This window comes from Ascaphus truei, chromosome 5 (genome assembly GCF_040206685.1).
Source record: "Ascaphus truei isolate aAscTru1 chromosome 5, aAscTru1.hap1, whole genome shotgun sequence".
Classification (NCBI taxonomy): domain Eukaryota; kingdom Metazoa; phylum Chordata; class Amphibia; order Anura; family Ascaphidae; genus Ascaphus; species Ascaphus truei.
Window position 1 is genome coordinate 25,037,223 of NC_134487.1, and position 16,510 is coordinate 25,053,732.

The 16,510-nt window shown below is 43.8% G+C and overlaps 1 protein-coding gene across 2 annotated transcripts in view; it reads right to left on the reverse strand.

The window, feature by feature from the left end:
* LOC142494880 (phytanoyl-CoA dioxygenase, peroxisomal-like) overlaps nt 1–13,707 on the reverse strand; it is a 27,434-nt gene extending 13,727 nt beyond the window's left edge. Inside the window, exons 1-4 of one of the 2 annotated variants that reach the window (XM_075599508.1) lie at nt 13,546–13,706; nt 13,420–13,513; nt 5,115–5,170; nt 3,483–3,593 (exon numbers count right to left, since the gene is read on the reverse strand). In XM_075599508.1, coding sequence (XP_075455623.1) covers nt 3,483–3,593; nt 5,115–5,170; nt 13,420–13,464 — 212 coding nt within the window. In that variant the 5' untranslated portion in view covers nt 13,465–13,513; nt 13,546–13,706. Of the gene's footprint in view, nt 1–3,482; nt 3,594–5,114; nt 5,171–13,419 lie in introns of both variants that reach the window. The other variant, XM_075599507.1, reaches the window with a different exon arrangement.
* Nucleotides 13,708–16,510: the final 2,803 nt, after the last annotated feature.

Below are 16,510 nucleotides of genomic sequence, written 5' to 3' on the forward strand. Positions count from 1 at the left end.
AGTCACATCCCCTTACTCTTCTGTAACAGAATACACCTCAGCAATAATTTAGTGAACCCCCAAGACGAATCTTCGCCGATCGATAACTTAGCTAATTACTTATTGTGTGGATTGTAATTGATGCACATATTAAAGGGAAAAATAAAAATGGTAGCTTTGGCCGCTGCTTTAAAACAAATGTTTATACTGAGAATAATACAAGATGAAATCTACAATGACATTTTAGTAGTCACAATAGTCTTGTAGGAGGCAGACATGTTTGATTTGGGATGTAATATGTAGCCCCGGAAGGGTCACGGAGGCCAAATCTTCTGGTTTCTGCTTCTCCTAGAACAGTGAAGGTGTGTACTCGACTAGAAGAAGCAGCAGCCCCCGAGATTCCCTTTCCCTCGTATTCCCGGCATTATACAAGGCGCCAAAAATCTACGTCGGCTGACTGCCGCCCTTACAAATAAAAAGTATTCTTAAACCAGTGTGCTTTCTCCGGACGTTGAGATGATACACACGAATTCTACTATTGAGGAACCTTTGGTGAAAAGAAGTAATTACAAGGCAGGTGTTGCTTAATATGCAGTGATTTCACACACCAAAGAGAAGCAAAATGAAGTCAGACCACCCCCCATTTTGAACGATCTTTACAAATCAACTTATAACATTTATTTTTAAAATACTTATAGGCGATTTCTTTTTAACGACAACAAAAATCACCCAGATGTAACACTTTCAATTATCACTGGTAGCTTGAATTCGGGCAGGGTGCTCATCTCCAGTTCTCAAGAAACCCCCAACAGGTCAGGATTTAAGGATATCCCTGCTTCAGCACAGCTGATTCGGTCAAAATGACTGAGCCACTGATTGGAGTCTCCTGTGCTGAAACAGAGATATCCTTAAAACCTGAGCTGTTGGTGGTTCCTGAGGACTGGAGCTGAGCCTCCGGGGATCAGGTCAATAAATGCATGACATATAAATGCAAAAAGTGGTATTTAATAGGCTAGCAGGCCATGGGTGCATAAAACATTGATAATCACACATATATAATATAGCATTATGTTAGCATCCGCTTAAGAATTCATAACACTTGGATATTTTAATTCGGCAGTGCCCCCTACAGGACAAAGTGATTAATACGCCTCCCTCTTTATTCTAGGCATAGATATTTGGTTAATAGATTTGCTAAAGATTTCAATGCACAAATTAGGGGGGGGGGAAATCCTCAACACCACCTTATTATAATCTATTCCAAAAATACATTCCTTGAGTTACAGGTGGAAAATAATGACATGAAATACTTATTAGAAAAAAATGATTATAACATTTTAGCAGCTATTTTAAAATAAATATTGTGAGATTAAAGGTATAACTGAAATCCCAAATGTATGTTAGGAACTATAAAAGATGGACGTTAAAAAGACTATACCTTGGTCTGCAGCAAAATGTAGCTATAGACAATAAGTGGTCAATGTGTAGAGAGACCCATTGAAACTACCCATCTACACAACATGTGGAGAGATATCCATCAACACACAGCAGATACCTGGGAAATATCCTAATTCAAACCATTTAAATATACGTTTCAAATTCAAATGGCCATATTCCCCAGGTATATCGCTGTGTTATGTAAGAGGAGTGTTTTGGGAGGACAAAAAGGATTATAAATGGCACACCATTGTTTAAAGAAATTTAACAAGGTGTTTGCTTTTGGTGCTCACCTTCTGTTGATCCTGGCGTCCCAAAGCTGGATCTTAAATACTGGCAAGTAAACACCGAGGTGTTTGGTCTGAGGAAGGGACTTTGTGTCCTGAAACGTTACTACATAACGCTCTGATGCATTAATACATTTGGTAATCTTTTGATACCACTATATTTTGTGCGCTCCTTCTTTTTTCTCCTACCTTGCCAGTGTTTTGGGAGAAATATATTATATTATAGGTCTCTCTCGAGCCTTATTTCAGGGTCTGGAATCTCTTCTTAGAAAGACGTGGCCAATTGTTTGCCAACTCTGACTGGGATTTTTGCAACTTAGAAAGAAAACATTTTGCATGTTTCGTGACCTCGTGCGAACTTTTAGCGCATATCTCTACTTCTGAGCACAGTGGGGTCTTAAAATGAATGTGTCTAAAAAAAGGCAAAATATTTAAATACTCGCACTAAACTCAACAAGTTACACTTCCACATAAAGACGGGGAAGAATGAAAATCAAAAAAAGGAATACACGAGAGAGAAGTGGGAGCATGACATTTTGGGACACAGAACTATTTGATCAGATACTCTCTGACATTATAACGAACGGAGACCACCCCCTCGCCCCCCTCTCCCAATGCCTCCAGGGCAACCAAAGGAAGAGGGGTGAGGGAGTGGGCCAGTTGAGTTCTGGAATATGGGGGGGGGGGTGAGGGGATGCAGGCCAAGAAGGTTGGGGGTCTGATCCGCTGTCTCCACTTGCCAGGCCCACAGTATGTACTGTAAGCATGTGTACCAAGACAGGAGAAAGAAGATCTGTTTTTGAGTTACGCAGCATGGATTATACAGGGCAAAGCACAGTACAAAGGTCCACAGATATGGATCAGATAAAAGGTATACAACCAACCTAAACTAATTATACTGCAGCGTACAGCAAAACGGCTATGGCCAGCGTTATGGGACAATGGAGTACAGGCTCACTGTAGCTAATGAGTAGGAACAGGTAGTTAAACTCGACCCCTTTAAATGCACCCAGAGGCCTTCTTATTGTCTGTAACTTTACTGGAGGAGGTAAACAGAAGCATAAGATAACTTGGAGGTAGCATTTGTGAGAGGAAGGTGAAAAAGCAATGCTTTGTTCTGGGGAAACAGTGAGAGAGATAGAGACTGGGTTGGAAAGGATATGACCTGACATGCAGGAAATAAGGCTGGGAGAAACCAACAGCCAGGGGTCCAGGAAGAAACCAAGTAAGAGGCCATAGTATGAGTTGCTAGGAAACAGTCTGAGATAGGGAGGAAAGGGAGTTACATTTGTAACAACAAATATACTGAGGAGTAACAGCAGTCACACAAGGCCGCGATTACACTGCATGCGCGCCACACACATGTACTAGGCAGGAGGCTATTGTGAGGCGATCGGGAGGCGTGGAGGACGCGTCTGGTTCGCCCTCATTGGCTGAACCGCTCACATGACACGGCCGTCGCGCGAAAATAAACCATTTGAATTGTATTTTCAACATGTGAGCGTGTGGTCGCTCTGCGCGCTCTATGGCTGGCCTCATTGAGGAACACAGATTTGTGTTCCCAACGTGCGGCGCCGGTATAATCGTGGCTCAACACGTAGAATCAAACAGGGGCCAGAACACGGTATACATTAGATGTCTGGCAACCCTATGTTGGATGAGCTTGTCGGCTATCCTAGAAAAGCATATAGTGTCCCAGCAACTGAACTGGTCAACATCTTAAAATAGGCAAAATTAGGCGACATTGTTGCTTTAAAATGTATGTAAGAAAATCTGTACCGAAAGCGCTCAATGTCCTCAGCCGAAACCAGGTTTTTCACGACAAGGAAACCGTTTTCCTCGTAGAAATGTCTCTGTTCCCCGGACAGCAGCTCATTATCCAGAGTGTATCTGTTGGGGTGAAAACAGCACAGGATTAAAAAATAAATAAATAAAACATTAATGGCTGCACCAAACCTGCTCCTATGTTTTTATTCCCTTCATAAAAATGTACATTAAAAAAAATAATAATAATTAAAAAGCTACAATTCTGCAAACAGCACATCAGAAAAGAAAAAAAAGTGGAAATCTTTGTGTTAAAATAGGATTTTTAAAAAAGCACAAAACACTGAAGTGTTTGTTTAAAAGTCAAAGATTTATTTGATATTGAGAACAGGTCTGGAGATGTAAAATATAAATTATTCCTCTTGTATGTCTGGCTCAAAATGTAAAATAGGTTACTGTTCACAATTCTTGTTAATGGTCAAGCTGCATAAAAGAAAACTCATATTGAGTAACAAAATAATAATAAAAAAATGTTTTTTACACATACGGGTGCAATTTTCCCCCCATTTTGCATTAAGCAAACTAATACATTAACCCCACAATTGCACATTTGCTAAGCAATTATTGCTAAGTATTAAAGGAGCATATGCTCGTCCCCCAAAAAATTCCCCCTATGTGGGTAGCAGAGGATCTACGGAGGTTAACAGCATTAATTTCAGCTCTGGGGACCTCCTGCTCCCTCAGATACTTACCTTCCTAGGTGCTTCTGGGAGCAGCTCCGCCGGTTTAAATGTCCTGGTCACGCGGGCCAATAGGCAGCCACAAGGGATGACGTCACGGCTTCCTATTGGCCTTCGTGACGCAGGAGCTTTAAAACCGCCCCTTCAAAAGCTCCACCCAGCCCAGCTGGAGCTGCAACTAGCAGCCCCTACAGAGGTATCTCCTGAAATCACTCAGGAGACCCCCTGCTTCAATCCTAGAAACACAACAAACACATATACATATAATAAAAAAATAAAAAAAAGGGGGAAAGCAGAATTCCTGCTGCAAAGCAGCAATCCCTTCATTTTTATTTTAAGGAATCGAACCTGCGGGTGTCCTCTCAAACTACATGTTTCCTCCAAACAAACTCCATGGAACAACCCAGGGCTGTGCCAGCTTAAGGCTACTGCCCCAGTGCTGCCATGCACAGATTACAGCCGCCATCTGCGGTCTGTAGGGGAGCGATGGAATGCGCGAGGGGGCGTGGCCATGATGGGGGGGCACGGCATATCTGCCCTTCCATTGGCTGCCCGCCGAGCATGTGACCACGTCGCGGCACAGGAACACAACATTCTTGTCTTCCCTGCCAGCGTACGTGTCACAGCGCTTTGCACTGGGGACCTGTCCTAGCAGCAATCCAAGTGGCCCGTTTTCTTTTACTACACCGGATGGAAGCATCCGGATAATTACCTCGATATGGGGTGCCGGTAACTTGGGGCCGTTTAAAAAGTCCGGGTCATGCGGGCCAATAGGAAGACGCAACGCGCATGACGTCCCGGCCTCCTCTCGGCCCGAGGGATGTGCGAGCTTTGAACCCCACCACTACGAGAACCCCAGCTAAAGTCCAGAGAAAAGGGAAAGAATGGGCAAAACATTGGCACTTACTGGAAATGTGTTGGGTGACCGCCGGTCGCAACTTGTGCAGATGTCGGAACAGATACCTGAGGCTCAATGTAAGGTCAATAAAATGTTCTGGAATCTTCCATATCCAGCTCTCGGGCAGAGGCCGATGATTACACGAAACATATTTCCAAACACCAGCGAAACATCATTTGATTAAGAATTGACATCATTTGTGGTTAGGATACTTTTGTTCTATTAAAATTGTACGCGCTGTAATAAGTTTTTGTTCAAAACTTTTCGCACATTTTTTTCCCACCTTAAATCTAATCGATCAATTTTTTTTGTTTTGTTTACATCTCAAACTAACAAACAGCGTTCGTGAGCTTTAGCGCAAAAAGGTGTTCGGTGTGCGAGCGCTTTCAAGTTAGAAACGGAAGTGTAAGAAAACCAGTCAATGAAGCGAAGCAACTTTCCTTGTATCTCCCTGTGCTGGGTGCACTGGAGTTAATCCTCTGGTTATACCAACGTTCTGGTGGCAGATAATCTATTCATTTTTAACATTTGTATCATAAAGATTTACTTTGTATGGCACATTACCACAAAGCATAGAGAGTGGATTACAGTATATACTGCTTTTGTTGAGGGTTCATAATTAACTACTAGTCCTAAATAATTTACTCTTTAGTACCCACTCGTTGAACGTCAAATTTAATAGAAATATATAATTAATAAGACAAAAGTGGGTTAATTGTGGGGTAAACAACAACAATCTGCCCCATATGGATTAAAGAAAATGAAAAGCCATAGGATTTGTTTTCATTCATATATCTAGTGCAGTTTGTGTATCGAACCATTTTGGGCCGTAATACACAGAACGGGGAACTCTGGGAGATTTTAGATTGGTGCAAACGGCGGTTGAAGTATTATACAAAACGTGGTACAGCGCCTGACTTTAAACCAATATATGCTTATTTAATACTGATGAAATGGCTATTCTGACCCTAGTCTAGAAAGAAATAGTTATACAATGTGCAAGCTTAGAAGAAAGGGAGAGGGGCTTCCTAAATAATATTTAAAGAAGAAATGGAACTGTTAGCCTGCCAATAACAAACTAGCGAGGCGCTGGGATTATAACGTATAAAGTAGTGTTCCTCTTGGATTATAACAAAAAGTAGGGGTACTATTTCCCCCAAGTACCATTACACCTCCGACTTCAACCACTGTACAAAGATTGATCAGTTGTTGTGTTACCCCCTCAGCTAGAGTTGGTAGCATTGCCTACCCACCCCACCCACTACACCAGGGGGGGGGGTCAAACTCAGTTCTCAAAAGGTCACCAACAGGCCAGGTTTTATGGATATCCCTGCCTTAGCACAGGTGGCTCAATCAGTGCTGAAGCAGGGATATCCTGAAAACCTGACCTGTTGGTGGCCCTTGAGGACAGAGTTCGACCCCCTACCCTATATGGTTGGTTCTTGACTTCTGATTTAGGCTGCGCTTATAGTCCCGGCGACGACGCAGCAAAACAAATGTATTGAACCCGTCGCGTGCGCTTATAGAAGGCGCGACCGCGGCGGAGCGACGGCTTGGTCGCGATCGCTGGAAGTCAATGGAATTTGATTTTCTCAGCGACTGCAGCGTAACGCCAGCAGCCAAGTGAGCGGTTCGGCCAATGAGAGCAAACCGCTCACGGCCACACCCCCGCCATGCCCCCCCTCCCCTCCCCGTTCGCCGTCTCTTGCCTCCTACACTATAAGCAAAAAACGCTGCGACAAATGACGTCACGTCGCCGGGACTAAGCGCGGCCTAAAGGCAGCTTGGCTAAAATCCCTTACTGGTTGGGTACAAAACTTCTCAGTTCTATATGAAGGGCCATATATGCTGAGCAGTGCGAAGCCGCCAGGCTCCTTATGCACCTAACAATGCAATACACTCATTGATGAGCTATTACAGTTTAGCAATGCTTAGTAAACATGCAGCTTAACCCTTAAAAGCCATGTAATTTCTGTTCTGCTCTGAACAGCTTTTAGCAATAGCACAATAGGTACGTGACACTGTTATCTAGCAACTAACTCAAGTGCCAAGTTCATGTATACAACCGGCAGCTGCCCCACTGTGTAAACAGTGCAGATAGCTTTCCCGTGACTCGAGTTCACATAGTTTGTCTTTAGGGCACTTAAACCAGACTATTCCCATCAGACTATTATCCAATGTTTGTGTCATGTGTCCTCTCTATCCCTAAAACTTAAATATACTGCATTGCAGAAGCAAGAGAGAATATGTGCTGTATACAATTAAAGCAGCAACCGCCAGAGAAGCAAATAGGAGTTTAACTCATGTAAAGTTAGCCGGATATAGTCGGGTAGAAAGATCCTATTTCTCTCCCCCCCCCCCTTAAGTAATCATTTATTTTCTTAAATCTCTAGCTTCTTTACACTGCACGGGGCTCTGGAGAGAGCTCAAATTAACATCACGGACACTTAATACTGAAAACGCTCATGTCTCCTAAACGAAGCATCAGATTAAAAAAAATACTATGTGGTTCCTATTGGTGTATGGGGATGGAATTACAGAGAGCTCTGTTCGGGAGGAAAATGCGTAGGGCGTAAGACGCAGTGACGTCATCACAGAGGAGGGTCTGGTAACTGTGTGTCGCTGGGAACTGTATCATCCGTGCGGTTGCTCCATTGTGTTTGTGTCGGCTCACTGGGGGATTCTTCCCTTCTCGGGCACCACCGTGTGCATGTACTGTATGGTATACGAGTCTACATGTGACTGCTGGGTCATTTAACGCTATGTCTGCTGACAGTCCGGTTTATGGTTATGCAGGTGTGCTGGACATTATCTACACTTATTGTGTGTAGAGTTGTTAATTTAACTTACAGATCCAGACACACTATATGTCTTAGGATACCTGTAGGTTTATTATCCTTGCATATAATCCATCACATAGCTGTGTGTGATGTTATAGTTGTGATCACAGAAGTAGCGTTTATTTAATTGCTGTACTAGCATTGTATGATAGCTATGTTGCATTTTCACCTTTGTCATTCATACCATTGATGTATTTTAGAGAAGAGGTGACTGCCATTAAGCTGTCTCTTTGCTGACAATGCACTGATATTGGTTTTGAATTCCATCTCATATATTGTGAACATTACATCAACTATCTGCTATTCCTATACCACTGTGCTTAGTGTGTTGATGTTACCCTACACAGGTTCAATCCACATACCACCAACCAAGGATTGTGCCGAGCTAACCCGCATCACTGTAGATTATCATCATTGAGTTGCTAGGAGTAAAATTATGCAGTGAGGTTGGAGCTGTGCCATGGTTAGCATGGCTTTTATATCTAGCTTAGCCCCCACCATATGATTACCTTGTCACCACTAGTTATTACATCTTTGCGGGTTGCTCCACACTTTGCAATCATTGGTTGGTTACTAGGTATGCTGTGTCAGTGCTAACATTTCATCACACAATTAGCACATAATAACCAATATATATCTAGCAGCCACACTTGTTAGGATCAGTTGCTCTACATGTAGTTAGGTTCTATAGGTGGATTTATTGCCAATTATAATTTAGTAGTTGTCTAAGACTTTATTATTCGACATTAGGGCGATACACCCGATAGTCAGCTTCACCAGTACAAGACCTACTCCTATTTATTTTAACTCGGATCACAATTTATTTTACGATTTATGATCACTACTTATGTGTAGACCTTTTTTAATCTAACTCAATAAATGTTATGTTTTAATAGCCCTGGAGGGCATCTATCAGTGGGCTTCTAGTTAGGGAGAGGGATGGTAACACACTCCTTTCTCTAATTTTGGTAATATAGTTACATTCAGCCCATCTGATGCACCCAATTCCAATCTAGGCATTTTATAGGGCGGCACCCATATTTTCAGATTACATCACCGTCACTTAGTGAGCAGTATATACCTTTTGTGTTTTTGATACTTCCTAGACACCACCATTGCTATAAAGAACAACCAACTACAGACTTCTGTATACCGCAAACCTACAGAGCCAGCTATTTCAGGGACAACAGCTTCCACCCGACACACACTCAGCATGCAACCATCTACAGTCAAGCCATACGATACAACCGAATATGCTCCGACACAGCAGACAGAGGCCAGCGGATTACAGCCTTGAGATCGGTTTTCATAAACCGTGAATATAACCACAGAATTGTAGACCAGCAAATCCACAAAGCCACCAGCTGTAAGGAATCGGGGGAACACGTCCTTTGCGACGTGTTTCCTCCTTACCTGTCTTATCTCAGACCTCCGCTCTGGCACCAGCACGCATCCCCGCTCTGCTTACAGAGCGCGCGCGCAGCTCTTATAGTGTGCCACTGAGCTTAGCTCCACCCCCCGGACGCACCGCGCTTCTCTCATGCGCGGCGTGCACACGTGACGACGTGCACCACTCCCCAGCTGCGTGGCAAGTACTCGTTTAGCCCACTTGTCTCCTGCAGCCAATCCTTGCCTCAGTGGAGATCGCGCCTCCGCTCCGCCTCCCTTGCTACTGGTTCCCGTTGCTGTTAAATACCCTGCAGTTCCTTTCCTACATTGCTGAGCATAACTTGTTGTAGCCTTGAGCTCCTGCGTCTGTTGTGCCTTGATCCCTGTCCTGTGTTCTCTTGCAGTTAACCCTTCATGCACCAACCCGGCTTGTCTTTGGAACTCCTCTGGATACTGACCACGGCTTACCCTCGACTCTGCGGATATCTCCAACCCAGACCACGGCTATGCGGACCACCACGATTCTAACCTCTCCAACCCCAGACCATGGCTAACGGACTTGACTATTCCGAAGTCTCCATTCCAAGACCTTGGCAAGGATCCACTAACCCACTCTCTCCAACCCAGACCCGGCTACGTTTCACAATCCGCCTGCCAGGCACGCTTCCGCTGCTGTGGGTGCGTGGTTTACTACTTCCCCACCTCAGTACCGGGGTCCTGTCTTGCTCGTGGGCAGCGCAAGCGTTACACCAGAATACCAAGAAGTGATCTTCTTGAATACAGAAAGAGACAAGCGACAGGGTACCTTTAGTGGTCACATATAACCCACACCTAGATGCCCTACGCAAGATCGCCAGGGAACTACAACCCATCCTCCAGGAAGATACAAGACTGCAACAGGTATTCCCTGAAGCACCCTTATTATCATACAGACAACCTCACAATCTCAAGAAAATGATGGTGAGGAGAAAGTATAGGTATAACTTGTGAGATACTGCTCACCAAAATGATACTAATCATAGATAAATGTAATGAATACAGCCGGTGCAAAAGGGATGGTGATAACAGACGCAAACATATGTTTGCGAGGAGTAAAGTATTCAGCAGTACAACTGAATGCGGGACGAAACCATGCCAGGACGCAAGATGTAAAACCTGCGTAATGCTCCACACAGCGGGCACAATACAAATACCACACAGGAATCTGGAGTACAAAATCAGAGGAAGGTTCACCTGTTCCTAGAGCAATGTTGTGTACCTCATCATGTGCATGAAATGCCCAGGGGGCTGCTACTACACAGGTGAGATGGGACAGGGGCTAAACAACAGAATTAATCTGCATCGCCACAGCATCACACGCGGAACAAGAGACAGTCCTGTTGGCGAACTTTTCTCTGACTCTGGCCATAAGATGAATGATCTGTAGGTGGCCATACTCAAATACTCAAAGGTAATATTAGAACACCGAAAGAGAGACGTTGCATGAATACAAATTTTTGCAACTGTTCGAGACACTTAGCGATGGCCCTAGGCCTCGCTCAGACACACCGCGTTGCGACGTGCACACCGTCGCAATTTCTGGTTGTTCGGGGGGAGTTTTCAAACTGAAACCTCCACTGGCGGCAAAGTGCAGCGCTGTCGCTGCAACATTTTGCAACTTATAGAAACAACAGAGGGATAGGGAGTGATCACAGGACCATACCAATTGAATAATGTAATCAAATATATAGGTGAGGTAATCAAAAATTTTTACACTAGTTTGGTGTGCATATAAGTGAATTCTTTTAGGGTGCACATTCATTTTTGTGTTTCCCTTCCCCCTTTTCTGATTAACATTTTGCAACCGCAACTTTTTACTGCCACAACCAAAATTGAAAATGTATGTATTTATTTATAAAATATTTTACCAGGAAGTAATACATTGAGAGTTACCTCTCGTTTTCAAGTATGTCCTGGGCATAGAGTTAAGACAAATAATACATGGTTACAAATACAGTTACATAAATGAACAGGGTATACATTATATACAAGACATTGCATGCACAGTTAAAGAAAATATATATTATGGGCGAATGATACAGTTACAGACCAGATTAAAATGTGAGACAGCCTTAGATTTGAAAGAACTTAAACTGGTGGTGGATGTGAGAGTCTCTGGTAGGTTGTTCCAGTTTTGGGGTGCACGGTAAGAGGAGGAACGGCCGGATACTTTGTTGAGCCTTGGGACCATGAACAGTCTCTTGGAGTCTGATCTCAGGTGATCGGTGCTGCATGTGGAAGGGGTGAGGAGCTTGTTCAGATAGACGGGTAGCTTGCCCATAAAGAATTTAAAGGCAAGACAGGAAAGGTGAACTTTGCGCCTACTCTAGTGATGACCAATCTAGTTCGTTGAGCATTTCGCAGTGATGTGTGTTGTAGTTGCATTGGAGAACAAAACGACAAATTGAATTGTAGAGGGTGTCAAGTTTGCTAAGGTGGGTTTGAGGTGCCGAGCCATATACTATGTCTCCATAGTCAATAATTGGCATTAGCATCTGCTGTGCAATACGCTTTCTGACCAGGAGACTTAGGGAGGATTTGTTCCTGTAAAGTACCCCTAGTTTGGCATAGGTCTTGGTTGTCAGGCTATCAATGTGCAACCTAAATGTTAAGTGGGAGTCAAACCATAAGCCCAGGTATTTAAAACTAGTGACAGGGGTTAGGGTGGTGTTAGCGTTGGTTCTAATCTGGAGCATGGTCGCTGGAAGCTTTAAAAATGTAGTCTTGGTCCAAATACCATTGTTACAGTCTTGTCAGTGTTTAAAAACAGTTTGTTTTGGGAAATCCAGTTTTCGAGTCTCAAAAAGTCAGACTGAAGTATGTGTTGAAGGTCAGAGAGGCTATGGCTGTGTGCATATAGGATTGTGTCATCTGCATACATGTGTATTGAGGCTTCCTTACAAGCTGTGGGAAGATCATTAATGAACACTGAGAAGAGTAGGGGCCCCAGAACAGAGCCTTGCGGGAAAATTGGTACTACAGTCGCGTGATGTGAGCTGGTTCTGCCAATAAAGGCGAACCAGGTCTGTGACTAGTTTGTTACGCCCCACACCATGCCCCCAAACGCCGCGACCCAACTCCTGCAGTTGGAGCAGAGATCGCTGGGCTGCAGGAGCGTGCGGCGGAGGCGCAAACGAAGCACGCTGAAGTAGCAGTCTGTCTGAGCGAGCCCTAAACCGAGACCAAAGTTTTATGAGTCACTACTGACATGAGAGAACTTTCTTCCCATGAGTGCTAAAGGCCATGTCCATACATACTGCGCGCTATATATAGATATCTATCTATCTATATATATAGCTATATATAGCGCGCAGTATGTATGGACATGGCCTTATATATATATATATACATACACACACACGGCTGTATCATACAAATACTCTATATAATTCCATCCCTATCACCAATAGGGTCCAGATACAGTAGTATCTACACACACTTTTAGTAATGCAACAGCCTTTTACATTTCCACACCTACCCACATCATTGATATACACTCCCACTCCACATACATCTTTTGTAAAGCGCTGTATATACTGTGGGCTCTTTACCAATTTATATTTACATACACACACACACACACACATCACAGGGACTATTTAACACCTCATGTCATAAATCACACACTAAACAGGGGTGGGGGGTTGTTAGGTTTCAGTCACAGATAAGTTTCCTACAGTATATGCACTGTATTTAAGTTTATCCTTGCTTACTTTAATCAATGTACCATCGGCGGAAGAAGAGATCAGTGTATCTGGAAAGCTCGCATATATTAAAGCATTTAGTCACAGAATGGTATCCTCTATTTATTTTTGATTATTAAAGCTCGGTTATCAAGGTACCAATACTTCTACAAAAAAAAACACACACACACACACACACACACACACCTCATAATTAAATGATATATTTGTAATGAGAAATAATACAGTTACATGGGAGACCACAGCAGTGAATAAATAATACTAATAATACTGGGAGCCCCCGGTACAGGGCGGGGCGGTCACATGGTGGGGAGGAGCCCAGCCGCAGCCTGGAAAGGATACAAGGTGCCGCTGGAGCACGGAGAGGCGGCTGCTGCGGGCCTGCATGTTACCGACCGGAAGTTCCGTTCAGCAGTCACAGCCGGGACACTGAGACCTCAGGAGCAGTCACAGGCGGGACACTGAGACCTCAGGAGCAGTCACAGGCGGGACACTGAGACCTCGGCAGCAGTCACAGGCAGGGACACCGCACACAGATCCCGCCCCAGCGAGGGCGGCCCCGGCCAGAGTCCCAGCAGCAGTCACAGGCAGCGACACCGCTCACAGATCCCGCCCCAGCGAGGGCGGCCCCGGCCAGAGTCCCAGCAGCAGGAGAGGCGGACTCGTCATGTGCCAGGGAGGGGTGTGCGCTGCCTGATCAATCAATAACGTGCCTATAATCTAATAACTATCATCTATGTTACTAATAACTACTATGTTAAAATACATATATATTTATACAGTGTGTATAATAAAGATGATATGCCATGTATTACGTGTATTAGGAAAAGTCTTAACAAAAGAGGAACCTCGCTCCACCACTAGTAATTTATATCAAAATAGAAAAAGGTGCTACCTAGCATAGGGACACATATAGCTATAGGGTTACCTAGCTTAGGGGCACATATAGCTACAGGGTTACCTAGCATAGGGGTACATATAGCTATAGGGTTACCTAGCATAGGGGTGCATATAGGTATAGGGTTACCTAGCATAGGGGTGCATATAGGTGTAGGGTTACCTAGCATAGGGGTGCATATCAGATACAGTGATAAAACATGATTGTTTAACAAGGTGGAATAAACAAATAAAAAAAATATACAACATAACAAACAAAATCTATCTTAAAATGGTGTGAGCTCTATCAGCTCATTGAAGCCCTTGGGGTACCTGGAATCGAACATATAGATCCAGTATTGCTCCTTTTTAAGTAAAGCCAGGTCCCTGTTCCCTTGTCTAGGGTGACGTGGGATAGTATCAACACCCATAAAGGATACTGAGCTAGGGTCACATAATTGTAAGCTGATAGAGCTCATACCATTTTTAAGATAGATTTTGTTTATGTTATGTTGTATATATTTTTTATTCGTTTATTCCTCCTTGTTAAACAATCATGTTTTATCACTGTATCTGTATGTTTTTAACTATTAATGTGTATTTTTTATACATGCGAAAGCATTTTTAACATTATATTTGTTGTGTGTACGTCCATCATCAACTATGTAAGATGCATTTTTAGGGTATCCGTTATGGCTGCTATATCATCCCCACCTCAGTTATTATTAGCAGAGTATAGGTAATTAGGTATAAGCTGATGCTGGTTTGGAGAGGCGTTAACCTAGGCGTTGGCTGTATTATTGTATATAAATGCATGGGTGACCTCATACGCGACCTCGTGACGAAGCACCTGGTTGCGAAACGCGTAGAGGTCACCCTACGTGTGTGCTGTTTTGCTGGGGTAGAGGCAGAAACCAGGAAGCTCGCGCTGTGGTGTGATCTCCTCCGCTGGTGCAGTCCGGACCTCTGGCATCAGTGTGCGGTTCCAGCTCGCGCTTCTCTGGTAAGTGCCCCCCCCTTCAGCGTATACCCGGTAGCAGTATCTGTCACAATTCTACTGCTTAGCCATCAGGGCTTCTCTTTTGCGACCTTTGGGTCTTTTTGTATGTGTGTATATGTACTATCTGTTATGCCAGTGCAGTGCATGGCTATTTTAGGTGTATGTTAGCGGTCTAGGTACCGCTTGTATTGTGTGGCTTTGTGGTCTATGGTGGACCTCATTTTTAACATTTGTATCTTATTGATCAATAAATGTATATTTGTCTGCAGAGCAGGTGTTGTTTAGATCACTGGCACCACAGTTTCACAGCTCATTGTATTATTTATCTTTTTAATGTTTGGTCTTTAACCCCCGGTGCGCTCTGTGTGCATTTTGTTCTGGTCTTTGGGGACTCCTTTTGGAGCCCCCTTTAGGAGCGTTTTTGAGGAGGCGCTTCCACACGGTTAGCAGCAAGGGGGGACCCACTTCACTGGACAGCTCGAGCGCGGAAAGCTTATCTATATATTGCTGCTGGCAAACCTGCCCTTACTAGGTATTACTGCCAGGAGGAGCAACCAACAGTAAAAACAAAATGAAAAAGTACAATAAATACACATAAATAGTAAGTAAACAGAGGGAACACACAGGATGTGGTGGGGGAAGAATAAACAGGACAAAGTAAACAAAAGAAGCATGTGAAATGAGTTAACAGTCAAAAATTCCAAAATATTAAATAGTCCAAAACAGAAGAGCTGGAACAATAACATCACACGGGCAAACACCACATCAGTAGCCTGGGTGTAGTCATAGACAAGAGGTTCAAACAGTACTGCATAGAGCCCCTCAGACACCCGAAAATAGACTGGAAACCCAAATACTTGGTCACATGAAACTGCTGAAATAGATCGGGTGTACATAGCACGTGCATGGACTAGGAGGAGCATCATTGTAATGGTTGACACAAATGGGGTAGCAACGTAATAAAACACCACTCTCCCAAAGAGCATCACACCACAAACAACCAACACAGGCATCCTTTAATTTTACAGAGTCCAATCCTCAGAAACCCGTCAAGTCATAATCACGATTAAGACCATGGGGCTGTAACGTCCCCAACTCGTGTATCCAGAAGGCCTCACGCTTTTTAAGGATAAAAAACCTATTGCCCCCACGGCTTTGTTTCAAGACATGGTCTATGACTTGCACCCATAGCTGGCTGATACTGTGCCCTGCTGACAAAAAATGGGCGGACACTGGCTGGTCTTGTACACGGCACCGGATAGATTTGTGTTGGTTCACCCTCTCCTTGAGTTATATATATATATATACATACATACATACATACATACATACAAAGTATAGTCCTCTGTATTATCAAAGGGTCTCCCATTCTTCCCTACCAAGCCTATGGACAAGATTGAGCTGTGCAGTGACCTGGAAGACTTCTTCAGAAGTCTGCATCTTAAGGAATTCTTCCATGACAGACACGACCAAGATCGTGCCAACACTGCAGAAGGTGGGCCGCTGCACATGAGCAGGAAGAAGCAAAAATCCAACTGGATCCCACAAACTGGGCAC